The sequence below is a fragment of the Saimiri boliviensis genome, chromosome 5, assembly GCF_048565385.1.
Source record: "Saimiri boliviensis isolate mSaiBol1 chromosome 5, mSaiBol1.pri, whole genome shotgun sequence".
Taxonomy (NCBI): Eukaryota; Metazoa; Chordata; class Mammalia; order Primates; family Cebidae; genus Saimiri; species Saimiri boliviensis.
This window is the reverse complement of record NC_133453.1, coordinates 129550735-129577188: the sequence shown is the minus strand read 5'-3', so window position 1 is coordinate 129577188 and position 26454 is coordinate 129550735. Positions and strand designations below refer to the sequence as shown.

The following is a 26454-nucleotide window of genomic DNA, read 5'->3' as shown; positions in this document are numbered from 1 at the left end:
CAAAGGACATAGAGAAGGGCCAGCATCCCTTACCTTTGTATGGCATGATGAATTTCATAAGTTGCCTGATTCCACTGTCATTGAATTCTTACAAATCCCTGTGAAGTAAGTGCAATTTTCAGTCCAATTTTACCAAGGAGGAAGCTGAAAGAGGCTGATGCATTGCCGAAGTCCGCAGCACTGGTAGGGGAGACACTGTTTCTGTTCTCCGGCATCGGATGCTGCTTCCCGCCTGCATCTCCTGTGTTACTGTGGCAGTAACAGTTTCCTAGAAAAACGTGGTTCTTTCACAGCTTCATGCTTCTGCACATACTATTTTCTCAATTTAGAAAGTCCTTAATCCTTCTTTTTAAAGAAAACTAAATTTTACTTTGTCAAATTAATATATGCACATAATTTAAGACCTCAAGTTACACTAAAAGACATATTTCAAAATACAGCAAGTTGTTTTCCCAGAAGCAACTGTTTTCAGCTTGTAGCTGTTTCTTCTGTTATGTATACATTTCCATAATGCTGAGGAATAAGTGAAATTCTTCAGGCTTAGATGTTCTCTATTATGGTAGATAAAGAATTAGCTCTTTTATACCATCATTTTCTCTGTTTCCCTAAACTTACCTTCTTCATATAGTTATGTTGATAGCTGTTGTGGAAAGTTGGTTCTTGTCTTCTTAGTTTAAAAGAATTTAAACAAGAGACACACAGCAAAGCAGATAGAACAATTTATTGCAAAGGAAAACGAATACCGTAAAAGTTAGGTGCAGAATAGACGGACACCCTGAGAGAGAGAAAATTCAGCGCGGTTTCTCATGAGGAGGAGCCAGGGACACCAGCACCTAGGGAGACTCTCTTTCTGTGAGTCTTACCTGATTATTCATGAGGAGGTAGGAAGAGGTGTTACTTACTCATAAGCACGTTCTGGGTGGTCCTCTGGGTGACATGCGCAGTAGCTGTACATACTTGTTCATACCTCATGAGTAGCTGGGATCACAGGCGTGTGCCATCACACCCATGCTAATGAGCCATGCATCTGAACTCTCCACCCAGGGGTGTGTTTTTTACTATTACTATGAGCTAAGGCTGAGTTTGAGGACAGGTAAAATCAAAAAGCTCCTGCTGTCTACATGGGAAATTCCACACTGGAGATAGCTTTGCTCGAATGAACTTTGCAATGCTCATGCTGGGGCTTATTGTGTTGACTGTATGGCCCGGATGGTTGCTGTGCCCTGAGGACATGGTTACTTCCTTGACTACCTATCCTGCTTCAGTTGTGTCATAATTTTTGCTGTTTACCTTATTATGCAGTATTTTTCATAACTGAACACTGTAGTTTGCTATGCTTTTATTTTTTTCTTTTGTTTTTCCTAATGTTAGTACTCACCGTAGTTTTTCATCTGTTTCTTTTTTTGGTATCTGTTGCTAATTTTTCTCATACCTCCTAATAGCCTCTTAGTACAATATTCTGCAATGTGAATGACATCAGTAATCTGGCAGTTACTTCGATTGGAGGTATCCCTCTTGGAGCAATCCATTATTCTTTTATCTGAACTGGTAGCCTTTTAGGCCCTGATATGCAGCTGTGATCCTGGGTCTTCCCTTTGCTTTTCTGCTGCTTTAATTCAGCTTCTTGGGTCTCACGTCTTCCTTTCTTCGTTTACTTTCTGGCTTTATTGAATACTGCCCCAGTATTTTCATCAGGCCCTGAAGACAGTGCAGCAGCTGAGGGCCTGGTGATGGCAAGGTCTAGACTTCGCTGTCCCTTGAGTCTCTCTGCTCCGATATGCCTTAGTGTCTCTCTGCATCTGGTTCACAATGGCCATCCTTACATTCCCTTCATGTCTCTTCTGTGACAGGTTTTCTGCTTTTTGTATTCATTCTTTTTCTTTATTTACATTCTTGTTTTGGTAGCCTTCTAGAAAGAGTACATGGGAAGTAGATGTTGGATTCCTTGTGTCTGAAAATGTTTTCTGTTTTGTTTGAGGCAGGGTTTCCCCTGTCATCCAGGCTGGAGTGCAGTGGCATGATCACAAATCACTGCAGCCTTGACCTCCCAGGCTCAAGAGATCCTCTTGCCTCAGGCTCCCGGGTAGCTGGGACCACAGGCGTGTTTCATCACACCCAGCTTATTTTGTGTGTGTGTGTGTGTGTGTGTGTGTGTGTGTGTGTGTTAGAGACTAAGTCCCACAATGTTGCCAGGCTGATCTCAAACTACTGGGCTCAAGCAATCCTCCCACCTTGGCCTCCCAAAGTACTGGGATTATAGTAGGCATGAGCCACTATGCCTGGCCTCTTTTTTTCTACTTTACTTTTTCTCAGGCTGGGTATAAAATTATAAGAGGAAAATAATTTTTCTTCAGAATTTAAGACATTGTTCCATTATCTTTTTGCTTCCAATGTTGCTTTTCAGCGTGAGAAGACAACTTGATCCTAATTCCTTGCATGTGACCAGTTTTTCTCTCTGGAAGCTTGTAAGAGTGTTCTGATATTTCATAATGATGTATTTTGATATGGGTCTCTTCACCCTGGAACATGCTTAGATGCTTTCAGTCAGACATGGAGAGCCTTTAGTTCTGGGAATTTGATTTTACCCTCCTGTTTTCTGTCTTCATGCTTTATGAACTCTTGTTTGAATAGCTGTTCCCCTGGACATGGACTTTTATTTTCTTATCCTTGATTCCCCTGTCATCTATTTGTCTTTTGCTCTACTTTCTGAGTGATTTCCTCAGTTTTATCTTTCAACTCTTCCACTGAATTTTTAATTTCCAAGAGTTTTAATTTTTATCCTTTTTGAGACTCTAATTGATGATAGTTTTCTAAAAGTTTCCTTTTCCTTGTGTAGTTTTTCTTCCGTCTTGCTTTTTTTCCTCTTTAATTTAATTTTGTCCTTAATCTTCTATTACAGGCTCTCCTCCCATATCCAGAAATCTTTGGCTGTCAGCTAATGAGCAAGAGTAGGGAACTTAGAAGCTGATAGAAGGTTCTGAGCAAGGAGGAGGGGCCTGAAAACTGGGCTGTTCACTGTAGGGTGACCTAGGTAGCCACTGTTGGGAACTACCAAGTAAATTTCTTTAGTTCCTTCTTCTTGGACTAGCTAGGTTTCCTAGTGAAAGGTTTCCTGAGAGTTATGCAGGTTAGAGGGCTAGGTGGGCTCTCAGCATAAGACATTTATTTTATAACATATGGTTATCACGTTTTTCTGTTTTCCATAGAATAGTCATGTCCTCAATTATGCTGGCTTACTCTCAGACCAGACTTTTACATTTCCAAATAATAAACCTCACCTTTGGCCATGGTGGGGAAGGAGCAGTCATCCAGTGAGACAGAATGGGTAAAGGGTTCCAGATGTCTTATTTTTGAAGCACCTTTTAACTTTTCCTCTTTCCTCTTTCTCCCAGTTCCAGAGGTACCAAATTGCCAATTCTTATGCCCTGTGGGGATTTTCTGGTGTGAAAGGATGTTTCTCAGTTTTCTCCACTGCCAGCTTAGGGTTGAGCTGTCTGGCATCTGCTAAGTCAGTTTCCACTTGGCCATCTGCTTTCTAAGTTTCAAAATTGTGTTGCTCCTGTTCCTCTCCTTGCTTGTTCTCTTCATCTTCGTGCTTTTGTTTATGTTGATTAAAAAGTACTTTCAGTGCAGTTTAGTGAGCTTGAGGGAGGGTGTGAAGGCAGATGGGATGTTCATTCTGCCTTTTTACCTAGAAACCTACTCTTTTTCTGCCTTGCAAATTCCTTCTCACCTTCAAGGGGCTTGCCCTCTGGGAGGTCACCTCCAGTGCTTCCAGGAGAGCTCTTGCTCCATCTTCTACCACATAGTTTTCTGTTTATACATGTCTCTCTCCAACCAGATCGTGACATCTACAAGGACAGGGCACACACCTGACACATCATGCCTCTCTAGAGCTGGCACAAAGATGCTCAGTATGTATCAGATGACCACAGTGAAGCTTGACTGTGCTGATGCTAAAATCAGTCTCTTTTCCCCTTCCCACATTGCCTGTTCATTTCAGCCGCAGCTTTGGTACCCGGGTAATGGCAGCGGCAGTGGGTATCTGGGACCACTTGAGAGGTGCAGGTGTCAGGGATGGCTCTCCCTCCTCTCCTTTTTCCATCCTGTTCTTTGTAGCCATGGACTCTCAGAGCAAGGTGGAAATGCCAGACATGAGTCTGGTTTATAGAATCACGGGGTATTTTATTGAATACTCCAAGTATCGCCATGGGAGTAAGCGGTTCCCTGTTTCAAGCCCAATCCAAAGGAGCAACCTTTGCTGCCACGTCTCATGATGACCAGGCAGGGCTGCTCAGATATTTATTTAATGATATATGGTTGTATATCATACAACCTACTGTGTATATCATAGCACCTACTGTGCTGAGATCTATAACACTGCCAGTGGAGTCTGGAAGGTTTCCGGGGCTCTGTCTGTCTCTGATATCCACACCTTTGTCCATTGTTGATCTTCTCCTCTCCTGCCCCCATTCATCCTCAGATACATTCAGAATCCCAGCTTACCTGAGTTTTATGTAGCACGCTAGGAACGAGGCGTCTATGATCACCACAATACACCTCAAACAAGCCTTTTCCAATTAGCAAGGAGAACGTGCAGACTGTAGGAGAAGGGGAGGGAGGAGAGGAGGAGCAATGTGGAATGCTCTGTAAACTAAAGGATCAGGGTTAGAAGCGGGAGCTCTCTAGTCCCGAGAGGTGGAAGGTGGATGGATCTCTGGGTGAGACTGGCCTCTGTGTGAGGCTGCTGTTCCGCTCCTGGCTTGTCTCCAGACTGACCACACGTGCACTCTTCCTCGCTGCTGACAGCATTTCCTAAACAAGGCTAGGATGAGTCAGCCCACCAGGGCCCTGCCAGGCAGAGGTGATGTTTTCCTGGTGGTCAGAACTTCGTCCATCCTTGCTGACCTGTGATGGAAGCCCTTGGGGGAACAGAGAAGAGAGGCAAGGCCCTGGGGTTCCCACTCGCATAGGCTTGTGGGAAGATAGCTAGCTCTGTCTCCCCCAGGGGCACCTCTCGCCAGAGTGCTACTGTCTTTCTTGAAGCAGCCCACGCTTTCCAGCACAGGGGCTTCCCTCCTCTACTCTCCTCAGCTCTGTTGTAGATTCTGTGTTGGTGTGTATGTGTGTGCGTGTTTGCATGTGGGTGCACACGTTCATATTGGGCTGGAAGGAGGAAGCATCAGCAGTGGGTAGGTTTGACAAAGGGATTGAGTCTTTTGAAACAGGACCATGTTCCTAAAGAAACTTTTTTTAGAGAAGCGAGTCTCATATAATGACTGTTGGGAGCAAAAACTTACATATTGATCCCAGAATCCCTGGTGGAAAGAGTACTGGAAAAAGGAAAAGGAAACCTAGGGCTTTGTCATGTGCCAGCTGCGTGACCCTAGGTAAGTTACTTAGCTTCTCTGAGCCTCATTTTCCTTTTGTGTAAAACAGGATTTAAAATATTAGCCTGTGTTATAGAAGAGAGGGATTTCAATTCTGGCTTCTGCTTGCTAGCTATATAACTGTGGACAAGAGCTTTGGTTTCATGAGCTGGGATTTCCTCATCCTTAAATTGGAGATTAGTAACAGAGTATCTTCCTCATAGGAGTCTTATGAGGATTAGACGAGATAATACATGAGAAGTATTCAGCTCAGTATCTGGCACACAGTAAGTCTTCACTAACGTTAGCAATTCTTTGCACAGAGTTGTTCTGAGGGTCAAACAAAATCCTTGTATTTGAAAGCTTTTTGAAAACTTTAAATTTCTGTTCATTATTCTTTTGAATCGGAGCTTCTGTGAACTGGGAATGGCTGGGAGAAGTCTGCAGGTTCCGAGCTGGGTTCTTGAGTCAGGTCCGCTGGTTGTGAAACAGAGGCTACAGGATGTGAAGGGGCTGAGGGAAGGCCACGGGCTCAAGTGCCACTGTGGGCTCTCAGCCGGGGCCGAAAGTGTGTGCACATCTGCCTGTGGATATGCACAAATGCACAGCTGGGAGTGAAGGGCCAGAGCCCTCCTGCTTTTATGCGTTTTAGAATATAGTTCGCATTATTCAGGGCTGAAGGCAATGTGTTCTCCCAAAGAAATTTACTCCCAAAGCTCACTGTGGCTCTGAAGCCCTAAGCTGTCGGGTTGGCCCCCACTGTGTAGAAGCGGCACCAGCAGGTGGCATGGGGGCTGAGGCCCCAGCCCTGGGGCCGTGGGGTCCATTTGGCTTCTCCCTCCTTGCCCCACCCCTGCCCTCTTGCCCGGGTATCTGACTGGACTCAGATGCCCTGGAGACTGAGGCTGTGCTGGGCGGGTCATGGGGCAGGGAAGCTCGGAGCTGGGCCCTCGTAGGGATGAGATCATCTCACAGGATGGTGAGGACACCTGTGCTGGCCCTGGCCACAGACACAGTGATGTAACCAGGGGCTTTAGCTCACAGTGGAAACATGGGGCTCGCTTTACAGCCAGGGCTGCCCAGAGTTTGTTCCTGGCCGACGCAGCTGCAGCCTCGCCTCCCCTGCTCCCTGCTCCTGCACACGGTTCCCCAGCGTGCCCTTCGCTTGTTGCCCTCCCACTCTCCTGTTGTGGTTCCCTTGTCAGGAATGCCCTTCCACCTCGTGTGTTCACCCGTCACCCTACTCACTCATTTACTTATCATCCTGCAGACTTCTTTTAAGTAATTACCATGTGCCAGGCACTGTCTTAGGTGGTGGGGATATAGCAGTGAATGAGATACAGTTTCTACCACATGGAACCTAAGTCTAGCAGGAGGGACAGGCAAGGAAATAGTCAACGACAGTATTGTGATTAGTGCTGTGAAGGGGAAGTGCAGGGGACGTGAGAGCTGAGGGGAAGCAGGAGATCAGAGGGACTGAACCCATGTTCTCTGAAATCCTGCCCACCCTCCAAGTCGAGTCCAAGTGCCACTCACTACAAAAGCCTTTCCTGAGTCCCCAGCCAGAGGTGATCACTTCTTTCTCTGCAGCCCTGAGCACTCAGTGCATTGCTTCATTTATTCATCTATAAATATTTAATGAGTGTTGATTCCATACCAGGGACTATTCTAGGAACTGAGGACACAGCAGTGAATAACACAGATAAGTCCCTGCTGTCATGGAGCTGATATTTGTCATGGAAAGGATGGACGTAAACCAACACACTCATAAGTGTATAATATGTCAGGTAGCAATGTGTTCTATGAAGAAAAATAAACACAGTAAGAGGTATAGCAAGTGCCTGGGAGAGAGAGTTGCTGCTTTACACAGGGTGGTAGGAAGGCCTCTCTAGGGAAGTAACAGAGCCCTGCAGGGGGCAAGGCATGGTGCTCCTGTGCTGTGTGAGGCCAGCTGGCAGGACCACATGGGGGGGGCGGTGCAGCAAGGTAGGGGAGAGTGGAGGGAGGTGGGCCCAGCATGCTCAGAAGGCCCAGATCATGAGGGCTGCGTGAAAGGGAGCTATTGTGTTTTGAGCAAAGGAGCACTATGATCTGACATTATTTTAAAAGGATCACGCTGTCTCTTCTGCTGAGAATGGGCTGAAGAGTCCACAAATGAGATCAGTGAGGAGGTTACTGCAGAAATTGAGATGTGAGATGATAGGAACGTGGACCAGGCTGTTGGTGGGAAATGGCAAGGAGTGATCAGATTCTAGATATATTCTTAAGGGAGGGCCAGCAAGATTTCCTGATGGAGTAGAGGCAAGACAAGGAAAGGAAGACAGGATTGCCTCTGGGTCTTGGCCTGAGCCAAATAGGATGAAGTTGCTATTTACTGAGATTTGTGGGAACTGACTTGGAGGGGAGACTAAGGAGCTTGGATGGGACGTGGTAAGCTTGATTCCTCTTATACTTTCCAGGGGTATATATATATACTTTCAGGTATACATTCAGAAATAATGACTAGGAGTTGAGGGCAGAAGACTGGGCTGGAGATAGAAATTTGGGAGTCCATGAGTATACATATATTTGAAAGTCATAGGATAGTATTAGGACCCCCTGGTTTGGGAGTGTGGATAGAGAATGGAAAACGGTTCTGGCCTGAGCTCTGGGGCAGGTCTAGGTGGTAAAAGAGCTCTTTTCTCAGATGAAAGAGCTCAGGAAAAGCAGCCGTGAAAGAGGAGGAGCAAGGAGAAAGAGCGGTGCCCTAGAAGCAGTGAAGCAGAGGTGTTGGGAAGTAGGGTCGGTGCTGCTGATAGATTGGGCAGATGGGCAGGAATTGGCCATTGGATTTGGCAAAGTAGAAGTCCTGGGTGACCTTGACAAGAGCGATTCTGGTGCAGTAGAGGCTATCAAAGCCTGATTGGAAGAGAGAAAATGAAGACATTGAGTACAGGCAGCTCCTTCAAAGAATTTTTCTGTAAAGCAGAGAGCAGAGACTTAAGAGCAGGGGCTGGAGGAGTCTGTGGGGTCAACGGAAGTTATTTTTAAAGAAGGACACAGTTTGGCTCATGCCTGTAATCCCAGCACTTTGGGAGGCACAGGTGGACAGATCACAAGGTCAAGAGATTGAGACCATCCTGGCCAACATGGTGAAACCCCGTCTCTACTAAAAATACAAAAATTAGCTGGGTGTGCTCAGGAGGCTGAGACAGGAGAATCGCTTGAACCTGGGAGGTGGAGGTTGCAGTGAGCAGAGATCGCACCATTGCACTCCAGCTTGGCTACTGGGCCATCCCCCCCACCGCTGCCCCCCACAAAAAGAAGGACACAATATAGCAGGCTTGTACGCTGGTGGGAAAGATGTAACAGAGAGGAAAAGTTTGATGATGCAGGAACAAGCAGGAATAATTGTTGGAGAAATGTCCTTGATTAGGCACCAGCAGGTGGGATCCAGTGAGGAGCCGCTTCAGATAGGAGTGCAGTGTGTCTGTAGGCAGTAGGAAAGGCAGAGCACTGATGCAGATGCTAGGCGCATTGCTGCCTTGTGTGTGTGCCTGTCACGTCTCATCTTTTCTACTGCACAATAAGCTCCCAGATTGCAGAGACCCTGTCTTACATGGTTCTGTGTCTTTATAACCCTAGCTTGCCAGTCATATGTACTTAATATATAATCTGAGTGAGTGTATCTTAGCAGTCTCATTCTGAGCAAGTAATGCAGATCAGCCAGCTTAAGAAATGAAGCAGGATTCGTTGGTCAAGTCCAGAGGGGATTCTTATGGAATGCCTTGCTGTGCCCAGGCAAGGAATGGAACTAGTACTTGGAAGCATCTTGGGACTCTGTCTTCCAGTTCTATTCAATCCTGAACATCAACTTCCTTTTTCCATCTCTCAGTGTAGAGTTTGCTTCTCAGTCCATATGGCAGAACGTGACTGCTGTACCCTTTTGAAGTTAAATTTCCAGACACAGTGGTAGACTGTCTCTAGGTCTTAATTCTCAAATACGTGGTCAAAGAATTAGCTACATTAGTTGATTTGGTGTCCGTTACTGGACCAATCAACTATGGCCAGAGAGGTAAGGGACATGTGACAGTAACAGCTGGAAGTTCTTCCTGTGGGTGGGCTGGAAGTGGCCAGAGAAGAGGGGCTGGGCAGTCAGTGTCACTGCAGTGACGGGATGGGTAGGAAGATGTAGATATGTGGACAGATGGATGGTGGGTAAATGAATGAATGGGTGGACAGACAGATGTTTTAGCTATGTAGTCAAATAATCCTAACAGCTCGGGAATGTGAAATGAAAGGAGGAGGGCTCTTGGAAGAGATGTTCATGGTGGGACATGAGGGAGGAGACCTCTGAGGATAGAGCCCTTACTGCAGTTGAGAAAGTTGAATGGGCCACTACAGAAGGAAACTTATTCCCAGCAGCCCAAAATTTCTGGAAACTCCTTGTCACCCTTCCCACTAGGAAGCTAGGAAGTTTCTCCTCCATATTTTCCTTCCTATTGCTGAAGGGCAGGCGTCCCCAAACTACGGCCCGCGGGCCGCATGCCGCATGCGGCCCCCTGAGGCCATTTATCCGGCCCCCCACCGCACTTCAGGAAGGGGCACCTCTTTCATTGGTGGTCACTGAGAGGAGCACAGTATGTGGCGGCCCTCCAACGGTCTGAGGGACAGTTAACTGGCCCCCTGTGTAAAAAGTTTGGGGACGCCTGCTGAAGGGGAATCATTTTCAGCTTTGACAGGAACCAGCTTCTAAAAATAAGCTGAGCTATCATTCTTCCAGCCAGCCTAGGGCAGATGGTCCTGCCCAGTCTCTTCAGGTAGTCTGGGAAGCCATGGCCTTTTGTTCTCTCCTCCTATTACTATTATTATTGTTATCATCATCTGTCTCACTCTGTTGACCAGGCTGGAGTGCAGTGGCGTGATCTCGGCTCACTGCAACCTCTGCCTCCCGGGTTCAAGCAATTCTCCTGCCTCAGCCTCCCGAGCAGCTGGGATTACAAGAGCCTGCCACCACGTCTGGCTAAATTTTGTATATTTTTAGTAGAGATGCAGTTTCACCACGTTGGCCAGGCTGATCTCAAACTCCTGACCTCAGGTGATCTGCCTGCCTCAGCCTTCCAAAGTGCTGGTATTACAGGTGTGAGCTGCCATGCCCAGCCTCTTCCGATTATTTTGGAACTGGCCTTCCTGAAACCTAATCTCCTGCTTCTTTCTCAGGATACCCAGAGCCAGAGGTGACCTGGTACAAGGATGATACAGAGCTGGACCGCTACTGTGGCTTGCCAAAATATGAGATCACTCATCAGGGCAACCGCCACACACTGCAGCTGTACAGGTGAGGGAGAAGGGCTTGTTTTGTTCTCTCTGCCCTACCGAGGGCCCTTTGGCTGGGGCCCTGCCCTCGGAAATGGAGCAGTCTGGATGGAGATGCCCAGGCACTGTCTGGGATGGAGGGCGGGATTCTGCTGTATGGTTGAGCCACCTGGTGAACCACATCTGCCTTCCAGTGTCTGGGAGCTCCTAAGGCCAGGGTGGGAGTGTTCCTGACAATCAGAGAGCTGGTGCAGCCGGAGGAGGTCCTGACCTACGGAAATATTTTCCGTGAGGTCAGCGGCCAAAAAAAGCAACTGTATCATCATGACTTCACAAGGGGCTGTGCTGGTCACCTGCTTACGAAGGGAACTCTCCTGGGCCCCAAGTCTAATCCCTCCTGGGACGGTATGGCCTTGGTCAGCTGGCACCCTTTTGCCAGCCTCAACTGTAAGGGAGGGTGTCCTATGCTGTGATGTGTGAGGTGGAGCGTGGCACACGGCAGGGCTTGCTGTGGGGAGGGGGAAGCATGCTCGGCTCTGAACGGCTCTGGCTGGGGGGCGTGGGGGGCTCTCACCTCCCAGGAGGGGACAGGTGGCACCTCACGCTCCCACCTCCAGGTGTCGAGAAGAAGATGCCGCCATCTACCAGGCCTCTGCCCGCAACAGCAAAGGCATCGTGTCCTGCTCAGGGGTCCTGGAGGTGGGCACCATGACCGAGTACAAGCTCCACCAGCGCTGGTTCGCCAAGCTGAAGCGCAAGGCTGCCGCGAAGTTACGCGAGATAGAGCAGAGCTGGAAGCACGAGAAGGCGGCGCCGGCGGAGGCCGACACGCTGCGCAAGCTCAGCCCCGACCGCTTCCAGCGCAAGCGCCGGCTGAGCGGGGCCGAGGCGCCAGCCCCCTCCGCCCCTGCCAGGGACCCCGAGGGTGGGGCCCTGGCGGCTTGGCAGGAGGGCGAGACTGAGTCTGCTCAGCACTCAGGTTTGGGCCTGATCAACAGTTTTGCTCCTGGCGAAGTGACCACCAACGGGGAGGCCGCCCCCGAGAATGGAGAGGACGGGGAGCATGGCTTGCTGACATACATCTGTGACGCCATGGAGCTGGGGCCTCCAAGAGCCCTCAAAGAGGAGACTGGGGCCAAGAAGAAAAAGAAAGATGAGGAATCCAAGCAGGGCCTGAAGAAGCCAGAGTTAGAGAAGGCAGCCCGAAGCCGCCGTTCTTCGGAAAACGGCATCCCCAGCTCAGACGAGCCTGACTCCTGCGGAACTCGGGGGCCCGTGGGCGCGGAGCAGGTTCAGACCCAGCCCAGAGGCAGGGCTGCACGGGGGCCTGGGTCCTCTGCCACAGACGGCACCAGGAAGCCAGCCTCTGCTGGGGGCACTCCAGACAAGGCCCAGAAGGCCCTGACCCCGGCCCCTGGCCCAGGCCCAGGCCAGGAAGTGTATTTCTCCTTGAAGGACATGTACCTGGAGAATGCCCAGGCAGTCAGGCCTCTGGGGGAAGAGGGCCCCCAGCCCCTGAGTGTCCAGGCGCCTGGAGAGAGTCCCAAGGAGACAGCGCCCATTAGGGCTAGAGGCGAGGGGGTGCCTGCGGCTCCTGGCCAGCCCACACCCTCCTTGGCCCCCCAGCCGACCAGGCCTTTCAACAGAAAGAGATTTGCCCCTCCAAAGCCCAAAGGGGAGGCCACCACCGACAGCAAGCCCATTTCTTCTCTGAGTCAAGCTCCAGAATGTGGGACCCAGAGCTTAGGGAACGCCCCACCTCAGGCCTCTGTCCAGGTGCCGACGCCCCCTGCCCGGCGGAAACATGGCACCCGGGACAGCCCCTTGCAGGGACGAGCAGGCCACAGGACTCCAGGAGAGGTAAGTGGGTGTTGGTGCGTGGAGGCCGCTCTGGGAAGCTGACCTCATGGAAACTCTTGCTGCAACTGCTCGGCAGCCAGTGAGCAGTGTGCTATTTATAGAAAGGGGTGGGGAGGGGCTGGAGTGCCAGCAGCAGGGGACCACAGGCATCCCCTTCGCCCCAGCCAGTCTCCAGATGCCAGGCCTGTGGGGAGCACAGCCTGACTGTAACGCTCCTCTGAGAGTGTATATGAGTTCGTGGCCGAGGGGACCGTGCCCTGGAGGGAGGTGCAGGAAGATAGTATTCTCTGGGGTGGGAAAGGGGGCCAGTGGAGAGTTTCTGTGGGCTCTGATGAGGCAACAGTGTTTCACGGGGCAGACGGAGGAGCAGGCATGCACTATAGTGTACAGCAGGTCGCAGCTCGGCTGCTCATTAGATTATTAACAAAGCCGGATGTCCAGGAAATGCTGGTTAAACCTGGATTTAGCTAAGGTTCCGGAGCCAGGCATACTTGTATGCAAATCTGACTGCCTTTAACATGGTGTGATCTAGAGCAAGTTGTAAAACTGGAATAATAATAATAATACCAATACCCACTTCATAGGGCTCTTGTAAGAATCTGGTGCCACTAAGAACGAAGTAAGTGGCAGTTGGGATCAGATACGACTACGGTGGGAGACAGAGGCGAGCGTTTTGCTTAATAACAGGAGTGCCATCCTCTTCTAGAGAGCAGGTAGCCGACAGAGAAGAGACGACGTTTTGTGTGGAGACCGGGTAGTGGAAAGTCCCCTCCTCAAAGAGGCAGATGGGTGGCCGAATTAAGGAGCTTGAGGGGCAGGATTGAGAGGGGCAGGAAGGAAACAGTTTGTTCCTTTTGGTTATAGCTTCATGTTTCAGGGGTATGGGAGCATGATTTCAGAGGTTTAGGGGGACATTGTTTTTTGTGTTTTTTTTTTTTTTTGAGGTGGAATCTTCCACTGTCACCAGGCTGGAGTGCAGTGGTGTGATCTTGGCTCACTGCAACCTCCGTCTCCCAGGTTCAGCCTCCTGAGTAGCTGGGCCTACAGGTGTGTGCCACTATGCCCAGCTAATTTTTTGTATTTTAATAGAGACGGGGTTTCACCACAGCCAAGATGGTCTTGATCTCCTGACCTTGTGATCCACCCACCTTGGCCTCCCAAAGTGCTGTGATTACAGGCATGAGCCACCGTGCCCAGCCAGACAGAATGTTTTATAGTGGGACAAAAAGAAGACAGTGTTTCTTATTAGTGGCAGAAGGAGAAGTGTTTCAAGAGGGGGGCTGGGGCGGGTAAAATAGATGGAACATATTTACACTAAGAAATACTGGTTGTTTATTTGAAACTGGGTGTCCAATATTTCTTTTCTTTTCTTCTTCTTCACTTTTTTTTTTTTTTTTTTTTTTTGAGATGGAGTTGCCCAGGCTGGAATGCAGTGGTGTGATCTCAGCTCTCTGCAGTCTCCAACTCCCGGGTTCAACGATTCTTGTGTCTCAGCCTCCCAAGTAGCTGGGATTACGGGTGTGAGGAACCATGCCTGGCTAATTTTTGTATTTTTAGTAGAGACAGGGTTTTGCCATGTTGGCCAGGCGGATCTCAAACTCCTGACCTCAAGTGATCTGCCCACTGCAACCTCTCAAAATGCTGGGATTATAGGCGTGAGTCACCGCACCCAGCCAGGTATTTCTTTTTGCTAAATCTGGTAACCTTAAGTGGACACAACCTTTGGTTTTGGTGGGAACTAAGATGAGACTGTTTCTCAAGGTGGAGGAAGCAGGAGTTATGGGTCCAGGAATGGCTTCATGGGGGAACAGGAGGGAAGCGGTGCTTCCCAGGGGCAGGGACAGAGGACAGGTGGTTTCTCAGGGCAGTGAAGGGAAGCACACGAGGGACAAGCTGATACAACACCTTGCAAGGGGCAAAGGCAAAAGGATGCTTTGTGGAGAAAAGAAGAGGCTTTTCGATGGAGAGAACTTTCATGGCAGGAAGGAGGGGAAGACTGGTTTCAAGAGTGGCTATGGGAAACGGTTTTATTTTATGGCTGTTAAGGTCAGACTGTAGGAACAGCAGTTCAGAGTGCAGTGGAGCAAACTTCAAGGACCTCAAACCAGACTTTCTGGAATCTGTTCCTGACTCTTGCCCTGCTCATGCCTGGTCTCATGTAGTTTTGGCCACTGGTGTGGTAAGTTCACAATGGCCCAGGGAAGGCTTTGTGTGGCTGCCTGACATGCCTGACAGCCCACAGGCTGGAGAGTAGGGCCTTTTGGAAGAAGTGGCTCTCGTAGGCCCTCCTAGCTCATTTAGGAAGGGACTAGGCTGGTGGCCAAGTCAGTGTGCAAATCTGGCTTCTCTGCCTATGTGGTGAGGAACCCCACAGCAGATGGTGGCATACTCCTGGTAGGGCCAGAGGAGGAAGGGCCACCTCTTCTTTGCCTCCTAAAGGTAGGAGGAGGGGCCCAGGCAGTGTGGTACTTGAGAGTTGTCTGTGGTGTTTCCACTGCTCCTACAAAAACCTCGTGGTTAGGCCGGGTCAGTGGCTCACGCCTGTAATCCCAACACTTTGGGAGGCTGAAGCAGGCAGATCACTTGAGGTTAGGAGTTCGAGACCAGCTTGGCCAACATGGTGAAACCCTATCTCTACTAAAAATACAAAAAATTAGCCAGGCATGGTGGAGCATGCCTGTAATTCTGGTCACTTGGGTGGCTGAGGCAGGAGAATCGCTCGAACCTGGGAGGCAGAGGTTGCAGTGAGCTGAGATTGTGCCATTGCATTCTAGCCCAGATGACAGAGTGAGACTCCATCTAAAAAAAAAAACACCACACCCAAAAAGCAAAAACACAGAAAAACGGCCAGGCGCTGTGGCTCATGCCTGTAATCCCAGCACTTTGGGGGGCCAAGGTGGGGAGATCATGAGGTCAGGGGTTCAAGACCAGACTGGCCAACATGGTGAAACTCTGTCTCTACTAAAAAATACACAATTTAGTTGGGAATGCTGGCTCTTACCTGTAATCCCAGCTCCTTGGGAGGCTGAGGTAGGAGAATTGCTCGAACTGGGACCTGGGAGGGGGAGGTTGCAGTGAGCCAAGATCTCACCACCGTACTCCATCCTGGGCTACAGCGAGACTCCATCTCAAAAAAAAAAAAAAAAAAGAAAGAAAAAGAAAAAAACATCACAAAACAAAATCAAAAACCTTATGTTTTTTTTTCTTTTTTTCGTTTTCTTGATTTTTTTTTTTTTTTTTTTTTTTTTTTTGAGACGGAGTTTCGCTTGTTACCCAGGCTGGAGTGCAATGGCACGATCTCGGCTCACCGCAACCTCCACCTCCTGGGTTCAGGCAATTCTCCTGCCTCAGCCTCCTGAGTAGCTGAAATTACAGGCACGCGCCACCATGCTCAGCTATTTTTTTATTTTTTATTTTTTTTATTTTTAGTAGAGACGGGGTTTCACCATGTTGACCAGGATGGTCTCGATCTCTCGACCTCGTGATCCACCCACCTCGGCCTCCCAAAGTGGTGGAATTATAGGCTTGAGCCACCACGCCCGGCCAATTTTTTTTTTAACTTAAAAAAATGGTTGAATAGGTCATACATGTGAAACATGTATTTAACATCTGTGTATACTTTTAAGCTGTTGTTTTTTAGTGGATGAATTTGATTTTTTTTTTTTTTTTTAGACAGGGTCTTGCTGTTTGTCACCCAGGCTGGAGTGCCGTGGCACAATTGTGACTCACTGCAGCCACAACCACCTGGGCTCAAGTGATCCTCCTGCCTCACCCTCCTAAGTCCCATGCCTCAGACTATAGGCATGTGCCGCCATGCCTGGCTATTATTTTTCTTTTTAAAAAGGTTTTTGTATTACAGCCATGAGCCACCACGCCTGATCTGTTTATTCATACTCTTATCCTGCCAAATTTCTTTGGAAAAAAAGTTATCTTTTTGATTATTAAAAAAGTAGTCATAGTAGAAAATATAGAGGAAACTCTAAAAACTTGAAGTGGGAAGTAAAGGTCGGGCACAGCTCTTTGGGAACCTGAGGCAGGTGGATCACCTGAGGTCAGGAAAGCCTGGTCAACATGGTAAAGCCCCATCTCTACTAAAAAAAATACAAATGAAATTTAGCTGCGGGTGGTGGCAGGTGCCTGTAATCCCAGCTGCTCAGGAGGCTGAGGCAGGTGAATCACTTGAACCCAGGAGGCAGAGATTGCAGTGAGTTGAGATTGTGCCATTGCACTCCAGCCTGGGTGACAAGAGAGAAACTCTGACTAAAAAAAAAAAAAAAAGAAAGAAAACAAAAGAAAGTAAAAATCTACCATCCAGAGATGAGCATCATCCAAGAGATAAAAGGATAAAAGGACATCTTGGTGTATCTACCAATCTTTTTTATGTGTATATGTAGTTTCTTAAACTTTTTTTTTTTTTTTCTGAAATGGAGTCTCGCTCTGTTACCTAGGCTGGAGTGCAGTGGCATGGTCTTGGCTCACGCAACCTCTGCCTCCTCGATTCAAGCAATTCTCCTGCTTCAGCCTCCAAGTAGATTACAGACACCTGCCACCACGCCTGGCTAATTTTTTTGTATTTTTAGTAGAGATGGGATTTTACCATGTTGGCCAGGTTGGTCTTGAACTCCTGAACTCATGATCTGCCTGCCTTGGCCTTCCAAAGTGCTGGGATTTCAGGTGTGAGCCACTGTGCCTGGCCCAGTTTTTAAAATATAATTATCCAAATTTCTGAGGCTTTTTTTTTTTTTTTTTTTGAGATGGAGTCTCACTGTATGGCCCAGCCTGGAGTGCAGTGGTGCGATCTCGGCTCACTGCACCTTCCACCTCCTGGGTTCAAGCAATTCTCCTGCCTAACCCTCCCCAGTAATTGGGATTGCAGGTGCATGCCACCATGCCTGGCTAATTTTTGTATTTTTAGTACAGACGGGGTTTTGTCACATTGGCCAAGCTGGTCTCGAACTCCTGACCTCATGATCTGCCCGTCTTGGCCTCCTAAAGTGCTAGGATTACAGGTGTGAGTATCCTACTTTCTTTACTTGTCATAATTTCATGAACATTTTCCATGGTTTCTTGAAAATCTTTGAAAAAACTATTTTTAATGACTATATAAGATGGCATAGTATGAATATTTTAACCCTTTTTCCATAGTGTTTATGCTTTCCTTCCCTAGTCTAAGATTAAGTAATAATCTGTATTTTCACTAATTTTTGTTTTTTGAATTCTTTCTTTTGATTTTTAAATTAATCTGAAATTTGTTTGGGTGTATAATGTAGCATTAGTCTCTGGCTTGATGTTTGACTAACAAATAGGTAATTTTCCTCAACATTATTTGTGGAATATTCAAACCATATCTATATTTTGTTTTTCATTCTTGATATACTAATTCTTATATAAACTAGAGTCAATTTTAATTCCTACATATACATCTATCATAATCCATGAATCTGTTTGTTGATTTTTTACAAGGCAATCTTGTTTTAATTTTTATAGGTTTGATTTCTGGCAGGGCAAGTTCTTCTCTTATCCTTCTTTAAAATTTTTTCTCAACTAGTATTTCTTTTTATTCCTTTCGGAAAACTATAGAATCATTGTTTGAAATTCTTCAAACTTTCATATACCATTGTTTTTTACTTTCTATTTTTTTGTTCACCATTTTTTAACAAGTCATGAATTACATTTAATAAGATTATAAAACCTGTTAAACCCTTTCATGGATAACTAAAAGCATATTTGTATTTTGAATGGGCTTCTAGTAAAACTTTGGAAACACCAATACCTTAATATTTAGCTTTCTCATTTGGGAGCACCGTGTCTATTCTCATGATCCAAGTATTCTTTCTTGTCTCTTTTTTACTTCTTTTTTTTTTTTCTGTTTTTCTTTCTTCCCCACACTCCAGGTTTTTGCTGAATCTCATCTCTTTTTAAGTTCTTTTTTTTATTCCTTTGAGCCCAGCATGTCTCTTGTTAGGGTTCGTTACTTTAAGGGCCCCTATTTCTGGGATCTGATGCCAGTGTCCCCTTACTGTGTCTTGATTTTCTTTCCAGGGAGTAAGGAGGACCTTTGGAAGCTTGGGTGAGGCTTCTCTCCTGGGTGTGGATGAGGAACAGATGGTAGAGCTGGGGCCTGTTGGGTTGTTAAGAACGCCGGCTTCTCCTGCAGCCCAGGCATGTTGTTCAGACAGCGCTTTCTCTGGGCAGGAGGTAGCCAGTGATAGAAACAGGCCTTCAAAGTCCTTCAAGGCTGCTTTTTAGTGCCCTAACTTGAGATTTTCTTCCGGGACTGCCTCACATCTCTGGAGCTGAGGTACGTGGGGGAACATGGTAGAATGCCCCATCTGCCAAAATCCTTGGAGGGGACCGTGTAGGTGTTGGAGAGCCCTGCTGAATGCTTTGAGACCTAAGTGTCTCTTTTTGAGAATACTTGAAGGTCCTGAGGAGGATCATCCCAAGGTGTGGGAACTCTCCTCTCACAGTCAAGGCTTTTTAGTTTTCAGGGAGGACATGACTATAAATACCTTTTGAGAGCTGTTGAATGGTAGGGGATTGAGGAGAGACATGATGCTTGCCTTGAGGAATTATCTACTGAATTGAGGGGACTGGACTCACTAGAAAGAAGTGCCACAGGATGTGGCGAATGATGACAACAGTGGACTTCCAGAGAGGCAGAACAGCATGGCCTAGAGTCACCAGGGAAAGCATCTAGGAAGAGGGCAGACTGGTCGGCATCATGTATGGATTTATTATGGGCAATGCCATATTAGAAAAACATTCAGTGTAATTTTTAAAATGTAAAAGATAATATTCCCAGGTAGAAAGGAATTAGGTGAAAGAGAAAACGGGAGACATTCTGGGAAGGATGAATAGCATGAAACAAAGGTGAGGTTGTGGGCTGGAGAGGGAACGCAAAACCAGCCTGTCCTGATTCTGATGGCTAAAGGCATTGAACGCTTCTCAGCATTTTTTCCTCCTATGTCTTGTGTACTGCTCTGGTTTGTTTAGCACCAACTGTCACATTATCTAAGGCCAGGAGTGACACAGAAAAGGAAGAGAACTAACAATGATAAAATACCAGCTTCTAGTAGTACTGGGTTAGATAATTCAACTACTGAGGACAACTAGAAAAGCTAAACAAAATATAAAAATATCTGCTTGAAGACATTGGAGAGCTAACAAAGAGAAGAATTACTGGGCCTGGATCTGGGCGGAGATAGAAATCTAGAATGGTAGGCCCAGCATTTGGCACAGCTTTTGTCCTGGGAGATATTTTCTATGCCAGAAGAGGAGAATGAGAGACTGAGCATTAGTTTAGACGGTCTCATGAGACTAAGAAGACAAAAATTGGAGTCCATAGTCTTAAGAGTGGGAGCCCTTGTAAGTCCCCTGGGCTTTGGGTTTGTACTCTCAAAGGGGAATCAAGTAAATTACTTTCACGGTGTTGAGGTATTGGTGAGCTCCAAGTCATGTGGGTGACTAAAAAATATCTCAGTCCCTGAAATTAGAATAAGGTGGTTCAAGATACCTAGTGTCCCTAGGCACCTGGCAGAAGCAAACAAAAATCATATTTGGAGGATGATAGCATCATCTTAAGCCTCAAATTATTTTTTAAAAGTGTTTCAAATATAATACTCAGCACAAAATGAAGGTAAGTCCACAGAACATAGAAATTGGCCCACAGGTTGCTGGACGCAGTGGCTCACACTTGTAATCCCAGTACTTTAGGAAGCCGAGGTGGGCAGATTACTCGAGGCCAGGAGTTCAAGACCAGCCTGGCCAATATGGCAAAACCCCGTCTCTACTAAAAATATAAAAATTAGCCAGGTCTGGTGGCGCAGGCCTGTAATCCCAATTACTTGGGAGGCTGAGGTATGAGAATTGCTTGAATCTGGGAAGCAGAGGTTGCAGTGAACTGAGATCATACTGTTGCACTCCAGCCTGGGTGACAGAGCGAGATTTTGTCTCATAAATAAATAAATTGGCCCACATGTTTCCAACTGTTGGAATTATCAGTTGTAAATTGTAAAATTAAAACTAGTTTACCTCCTTTATATATTGTCTTTTTAAAAAGACAAGACTGCAAATTTCATTGAAGAACTAGAAACTGTAAAAAGTGGAAAAGACTTGAGAATGAACCAACTAGAATTCCAGAACTGAATGTTACAATAACTAATATTCATTATTTATTATGGTTATGGCAGTTTTTTTTCTAGATAAGATGGAGTAAATACACTCCATTCTGTATCCCCCACTGAATGCAGCCAAAAATTTAGGCAAAATGTGTGGTACACCTCCTTGACAACTTTGAGAAGCACATAGTAGTGGACAAATTGGGGATGATGACCAGAACTCAAAGTACCACTGAAACTACCGTGTTTACTTTTTTACCCCTTCTGGCATTTCCTGGCCTGGTCTTAATGCTGTCTGAAACCCTGAGGTAAACATTAACATGGGCAGAGAGAGCTCCAGGGGAAGCCCTCTAGATTAGACTTCAGGAATGGAAAAGAGATTTCTTGGCCGTGACGGTGGTAGTAGCAGAGGCCACAACTGCCTAAAACTTTGAGAGAAAAGAATCTTTCCCCTCCAGTCAGAGGAGCTGTGATCCTAAAAGAGTGGGACAAGCCCCTGTTTCTTTTTCTTTTCCTCCTTGGTCTCTTCCTTCGTCCATATCACAGGCTCATGTGTGAAAGTATGTGGCAGAGAGGGGTAAAGGAAGCTCCAGCTAGCTATTTGGCCAGAGGACTGAGAAAGGGGGGCCCTATAGGGGGAACTACAGAGAGGGAAAAGCTTGGGAAAATGACCTCTGACAATTATTAATGACCTCTGGGTTTATAAACTCTTTATAAATTTCTGGACTTATTCCCAAGCTGTTCCTGCATGGATCTGATTCTGAACAGCATGTACAAAACTTTGAGAATGAAATACTTTGAGAATAAAAATCTTTGAGAATAAAAGCATTAATAAACTGTCATTCAGGTTCCACACTGGCCACTGGGTGGCACACACACAGGGCAGGTCTAAATAACACTGCAGGCTGGGCGTGGTGGCTCACGCCTGTAATCCCAGCACTTTGGTAAGCCATGGCAGGCAGATCACTTGAGGTCAGAAGTTCAAGACCAGCTTGGCCAACACAGTAAAACCCTGTCTCTACTAAAAATACAGAAAAAAGTAGCCAGGCATGGTGGCACATGCCTGTAGTCTTAGCTACTTGAGAGGCTGGGGTGGGAGAATTGCTTGAACCCGCAAACCTGGGAGGCAGGGGTTCCAATGAGCCGAGATTGTGCCACTGCACTCCAGCCTGAGTGACAGAATAAAACAAAACAACAACAACAAAAACAAATAGCACCAGAAAGGCTTGGAAAATGGAACTGACATTGAAACTATATAACCTCACAGTCCTGAATGGAATTTGTAGCCTCAACATGACAAGGTAGATTGCCTCCTAAGACAAAAATGTTAACAGTCTCCATAAGATTTAAATAAGAATCAGAGTCTTATAATATTTAAAATGTCCAAATACGATAAAAATTACATGGCATATGAAAAATCATGAAAATCTCCACTTGCATGGAAAGACAATGAGAGTGCTAATGCCACAGTGACATAGATGTTAGAATCATCTGACTTTAAAGCAGCTTCTATAAAAATGTGACAAGGAAGGGTGAATACTTTGGAAACAAATGGAAAGATAGAAAGTCTCAGCAAAGAGATAAAAGACTAGCCTGGGCAACATGGCGAAACCCTTTCTTTACAAAAAATATAAAAAAATTAACTGGGCATAGAGCACTTGCCTGTAGTCTGAGCTTCTTGGGGGCTGAGGTGGGAAGATCGTTTGAGCCCAGGACGTTGAGGGTGCAGTGAGCTGAGATCACGCCACTGCACTCCAGCCTGGACTAAGTGAGACCCTGTCTCAAAATTTAAAAAAGAGGTAAAAGACATGCAGACCCAGATACTTTATTTTATTTTTCTTTTTTTGAGATGGAGGTTTGCTCTTGTTGCCCAGCCTAGAGTGCAGTGGGATGATCTCAGTTCACTGCAACCTCCACCTCCTGAGTTCAAGAGATTCTCCTGCCTCAGCCTCTTGAGTGAGTAGCTGGGATTACAGACATGCACCAGGGCACTCAGCACTCAGCTAATTATATATTTTTAGTAGAGATGGGATTTCACTGTGTTGGCCAGGCTGGTCTTGAAATCTTGACCTCAGGTGATCCACCTACATCAGCCCCAAATGTCCATTTTAGAACTTAAAATTGCAATAACTGAATTAAAAGACTCACTGGTTGAGTACAACAGCGGAATGATAGATGGCAGGGAAAAGTCAGTGAACTTGAAGTTAAAGCAATAGAAATTATTCAGTCTGAACACACATACACACACACACACACACACGCAGAGGAAGGGAAGCAGGGAGAGAGAGAGAGAGAGAGAGAGAGAGAGAGAGAGAGAGAGAGAGTATAAATCAGAAAAATAAATGAACAGAGCCTCGGCGACTTGTGGTGTGGTATCAAAAAGTCTAACATTTGTGTCACTGGATAGTCAGAAAGAAAAAGACATAGTGGTGCAGAAAAAAAATATCTGAAGAAATAATGACTGAAGACTTTCCAAATTTGGCAAAAGATACAAACCTATAGATCAAGAACTTCAGCAAACCCTAAACAGGATAAACCCATAGAATTCCACTTCCAGAAACCTCATAGCCAAGCTGTTGGAAAGTAAAGACAATGAAAAACTCTTGGAAGTAGCCAGAGAAACATGATGCCTTATTTGTAGGAGAGCAATGATTTGAATGACTGCAGATTTCTCATCAGAAACAATGGAAGTCAAAAGGAAGTAGAACAATATATTTTTTAATGCTGAAAAAAAGAACTTTAAATCTATAATTCTATATTTAACAATATCTTTAAGTATTGAAAGTGAAATAAAGATATTCTCAGATAGTGGAAAGACAAAGAGACTACATTGTCAGCAGACCTGTTCTAAAGAATTGCTAGGCTGGGAGCAGTGGCTCACGCCTGTCATCCAAGCACTTTGGGAGGCCAAGGCAGGAGGATCACCTGAGGTGAGGAGTTTGAGGCCAGCCTGGCCAACATGGTAAAACTCCGTCTCTTCTAAAAATGCAAAAAAATTAGCCAGGTGTGGTGGTGGGCACCTTAATCCCAGCTTCTCATGAGGCTGAGGCAGGAGAATCACTTGAAGCCAGGAGACAGGGGTTGTGGTGAGCTGAGATCATGCCACTGCACTCCAGCCTGGATAACAGAGCCAGGCTCAGTCTAAAGAAAAAAAAAAAAAACCCAAACCAAAACAAACAAACAAAAAATGAATAAAAAAAGAATTGCTAAAGTAAACTTTTCATACAGAAAGGAAATGATACCAGAAGGAAACTTGAAATATCAAGAATGAAGGAAGGGCAATGGAAATGGTAAATATCCTCATAAATATAATAGATTATTTCATCTTGATTTCTTTGCAATATGTTTGAAGGTAAAAAGTAAAAAAAAAAAAATTACATTGTCTGCCAGACATTTTAAAAAAATGTATACAAATGTAATATATAAGACAAATACAACATAAAGGGGCAAAGAGACCTATATGGTGGTGAGATTACTGCATGGCACTTGACGTGGTAAAATACTGACTCTAAGTAGACTGTGGAAAGTTAGGTATGTATATTATAAGCCCTAGAGCAACAACAGAAATACTGCACAAAGAGATATAGTAAGAATCACACTACATAAGTTAGAGTGGAATACTAAAAGGTGTTCTAATCTCAAAGAAGGCAAGAACAGGGAAACACAGGAAGGATAAACAGGAAACAAATGGAAAACAAATAATAAAATGATTTACCAAAATCTAAACATATACGTAATTATATTAAATATAAATGGTCTAAGAATGTCAATTAAATGACAGATTGTGAGACAGGACCAGAAAAACTTTCCTAACTCTATGCTGTTGATAAGAAATCCTCTTCATACTGAGAAGTGGGGCAAAAAAAGAAAAAAATAATAAAAAAAGAAATCCTCTTCAAATATAATTATATGGGTCAGTTACAAGTAAAATAATATAACAGAAAAATTTATACCCTACAAACACTTATCAGATGAAAGCTGGAATGGCCATATTAATATCAGACAGAATAGACTTCTGAGCAAAGAAAATTACTAAGGGAAAAATAGTGAACTATCTAATGATAAAAGGGTCAATTCGAGAAGACATAACAATAAAAAATGTGTATGCACCTAACAACATACCTTTGAAATATATGAAGCAAAACCTGACAGAGCTGGAGAAATAGAAAAAACAACAATTATAGTTGGAGATTTTAACACTCCTTTCTCTCAGTAATCAATAGAACTAGTAGAAAATCAGTAAGGATATAAAAGAACTGAACAGCATTATCAAACAACCCTATCTAGTAGACATATATAGAATACTCTGTGTAACAACAGAATATTCTTTTTAAGCGCCTATAAAATATTCACCAAAATAGATCATATCCTGGGTCATAATGTGTAAATCTTAACAAATGTGAAATAATTGAAATAATGCAAAGTATGCACTCTGACCAAAATGAAATTAAACTAGTAATCAATGGCATAAAGATAATAGGAAAATTTTCAAACACTTTTAAATTAAAGAAGATACTTTTATGGGCCAAGAAACAAGTCCTAAGGGCAATTAGAAAACTGTCTTTCTGTGACACAGAAAGACAGACAGCAATGGCCGGGCGCGGTGGCTCAAGCCTGTAATCCCAGCACTTTGGGAGGCCGAGGCGGGTGGATCACGAGGTCGAGAGTTCGAGACCATCCTGGTCAACATGGTGAAACCCCGTCTCTACTAAAAATACAAAAAAAAATCAGCTGGGCATGGTGGCACGTGCCTGTAATCCCAGCTACTCAGGAGGCTGAGGCAGGAGAATTGCCTGAGCCCAGGAGGCGGAGGTTGCGGTGAGCCGAGATCGCGCCATTGCACTCCAGCCTGGGTAACAAGAGCGAAACTCTGTCTCAAAAAAAAAAAAAAAAAAAAAAATGAAAGTGGAGATATCACTGCAGACCCTGTAAGGACTGAAAGGGCAAAAAAAAAAAAAAAAAAAAAAAGGGGGCTACTCTGAAAAACTGCACATCAGTTTAACAACTTGGATGAAATAGAGCAATTCTTTAAAAATTACAAAATACCAAAACTTATGCAAAAAATGACTGCCCTGCCCCATCCCAGTTAAGGTCCTGGTTTTGCCCCTGGCTCCCCGAAACCAGCACTCCAGGGCCATGCCCCCTTAGAGGGTTATAAACCATACTACTCTTCATTCAGTTGTTCTTTCCTGTGAACCTCCTATGTGTTTGGCACTGTGAAGGATGCCAAGGTGAATAAAACTTTCTTTTAAAATTTTTAAGTTTTTATTTTCGGAGACAGGGTCTCACTCTATTGCCCAGGCTGTAGTGTAGTGGTGTGATCATAGCTTACTGCAGCCTCGAACTCCTGGGCTCAAGCAATCCTCCCACCAGAGTAGCTAGGACTACAGACATATGCCACTACACCTAGCTAATTATTTTGTTTTGTTTTGTTTTTTTTGCAGAGACAGGATCTTGCTGTGTTGCCAGGCTGGTTTTGAACTTTTGGCCTCAAGCAATTCTCCTGCAATGGCCTCCCAAAGCACTGGAATTATAGACATGAGCAATCATACCTGGCCATAGACTGGAGCCTTAATATCTGGGAATTTATGAGGGAAGAGGGAGAGACAGGATGGCAGATTAAACCTACCAACGTTCCTTGTAGTAAAAAAGCTTACGTAGAGCCAACTAGATTCAGTCCACTCACACCATGCTTATTTTTAAGAAATACATGACATTCCGCCAGGCGTGGTGACTCATGCCTAGTAATTTGGGAGGCCAAGGCAGGTGGATCACCTGAGGTTGGGAGTTCGAGACCAACCTGACCAACA

The 26454-nt window shown here is 45.6% G+C and overlaps 1 protein-coding gene across 2 annotated transcripts in view; it reads left to right on the top strand.

Annotated features, from left to right (window-relative positions):
- The window catches only part of ALPK3 (alpha kinase 3), a 62949-nt gene that overhangs the window by 11044 nt on the left and 25451 nt on the right, over window positions 1-26454 (top strand). For both annotated transcript variants that reach the window (XM_039480024.2, XM_039480023.2), the window contains 2 exons: window positions 10569-10686; window positions 11282-12524. In XM_039480024.2, coding sequence (XP_039335958.2) covers window positions 10569-10686; window positions 11282-12524 — 1361 coding nt within the window. The remainder of the gene's footprint in view (window positions 1-10568; window positions 10687-11281; window positions 12525-26454) is intronic.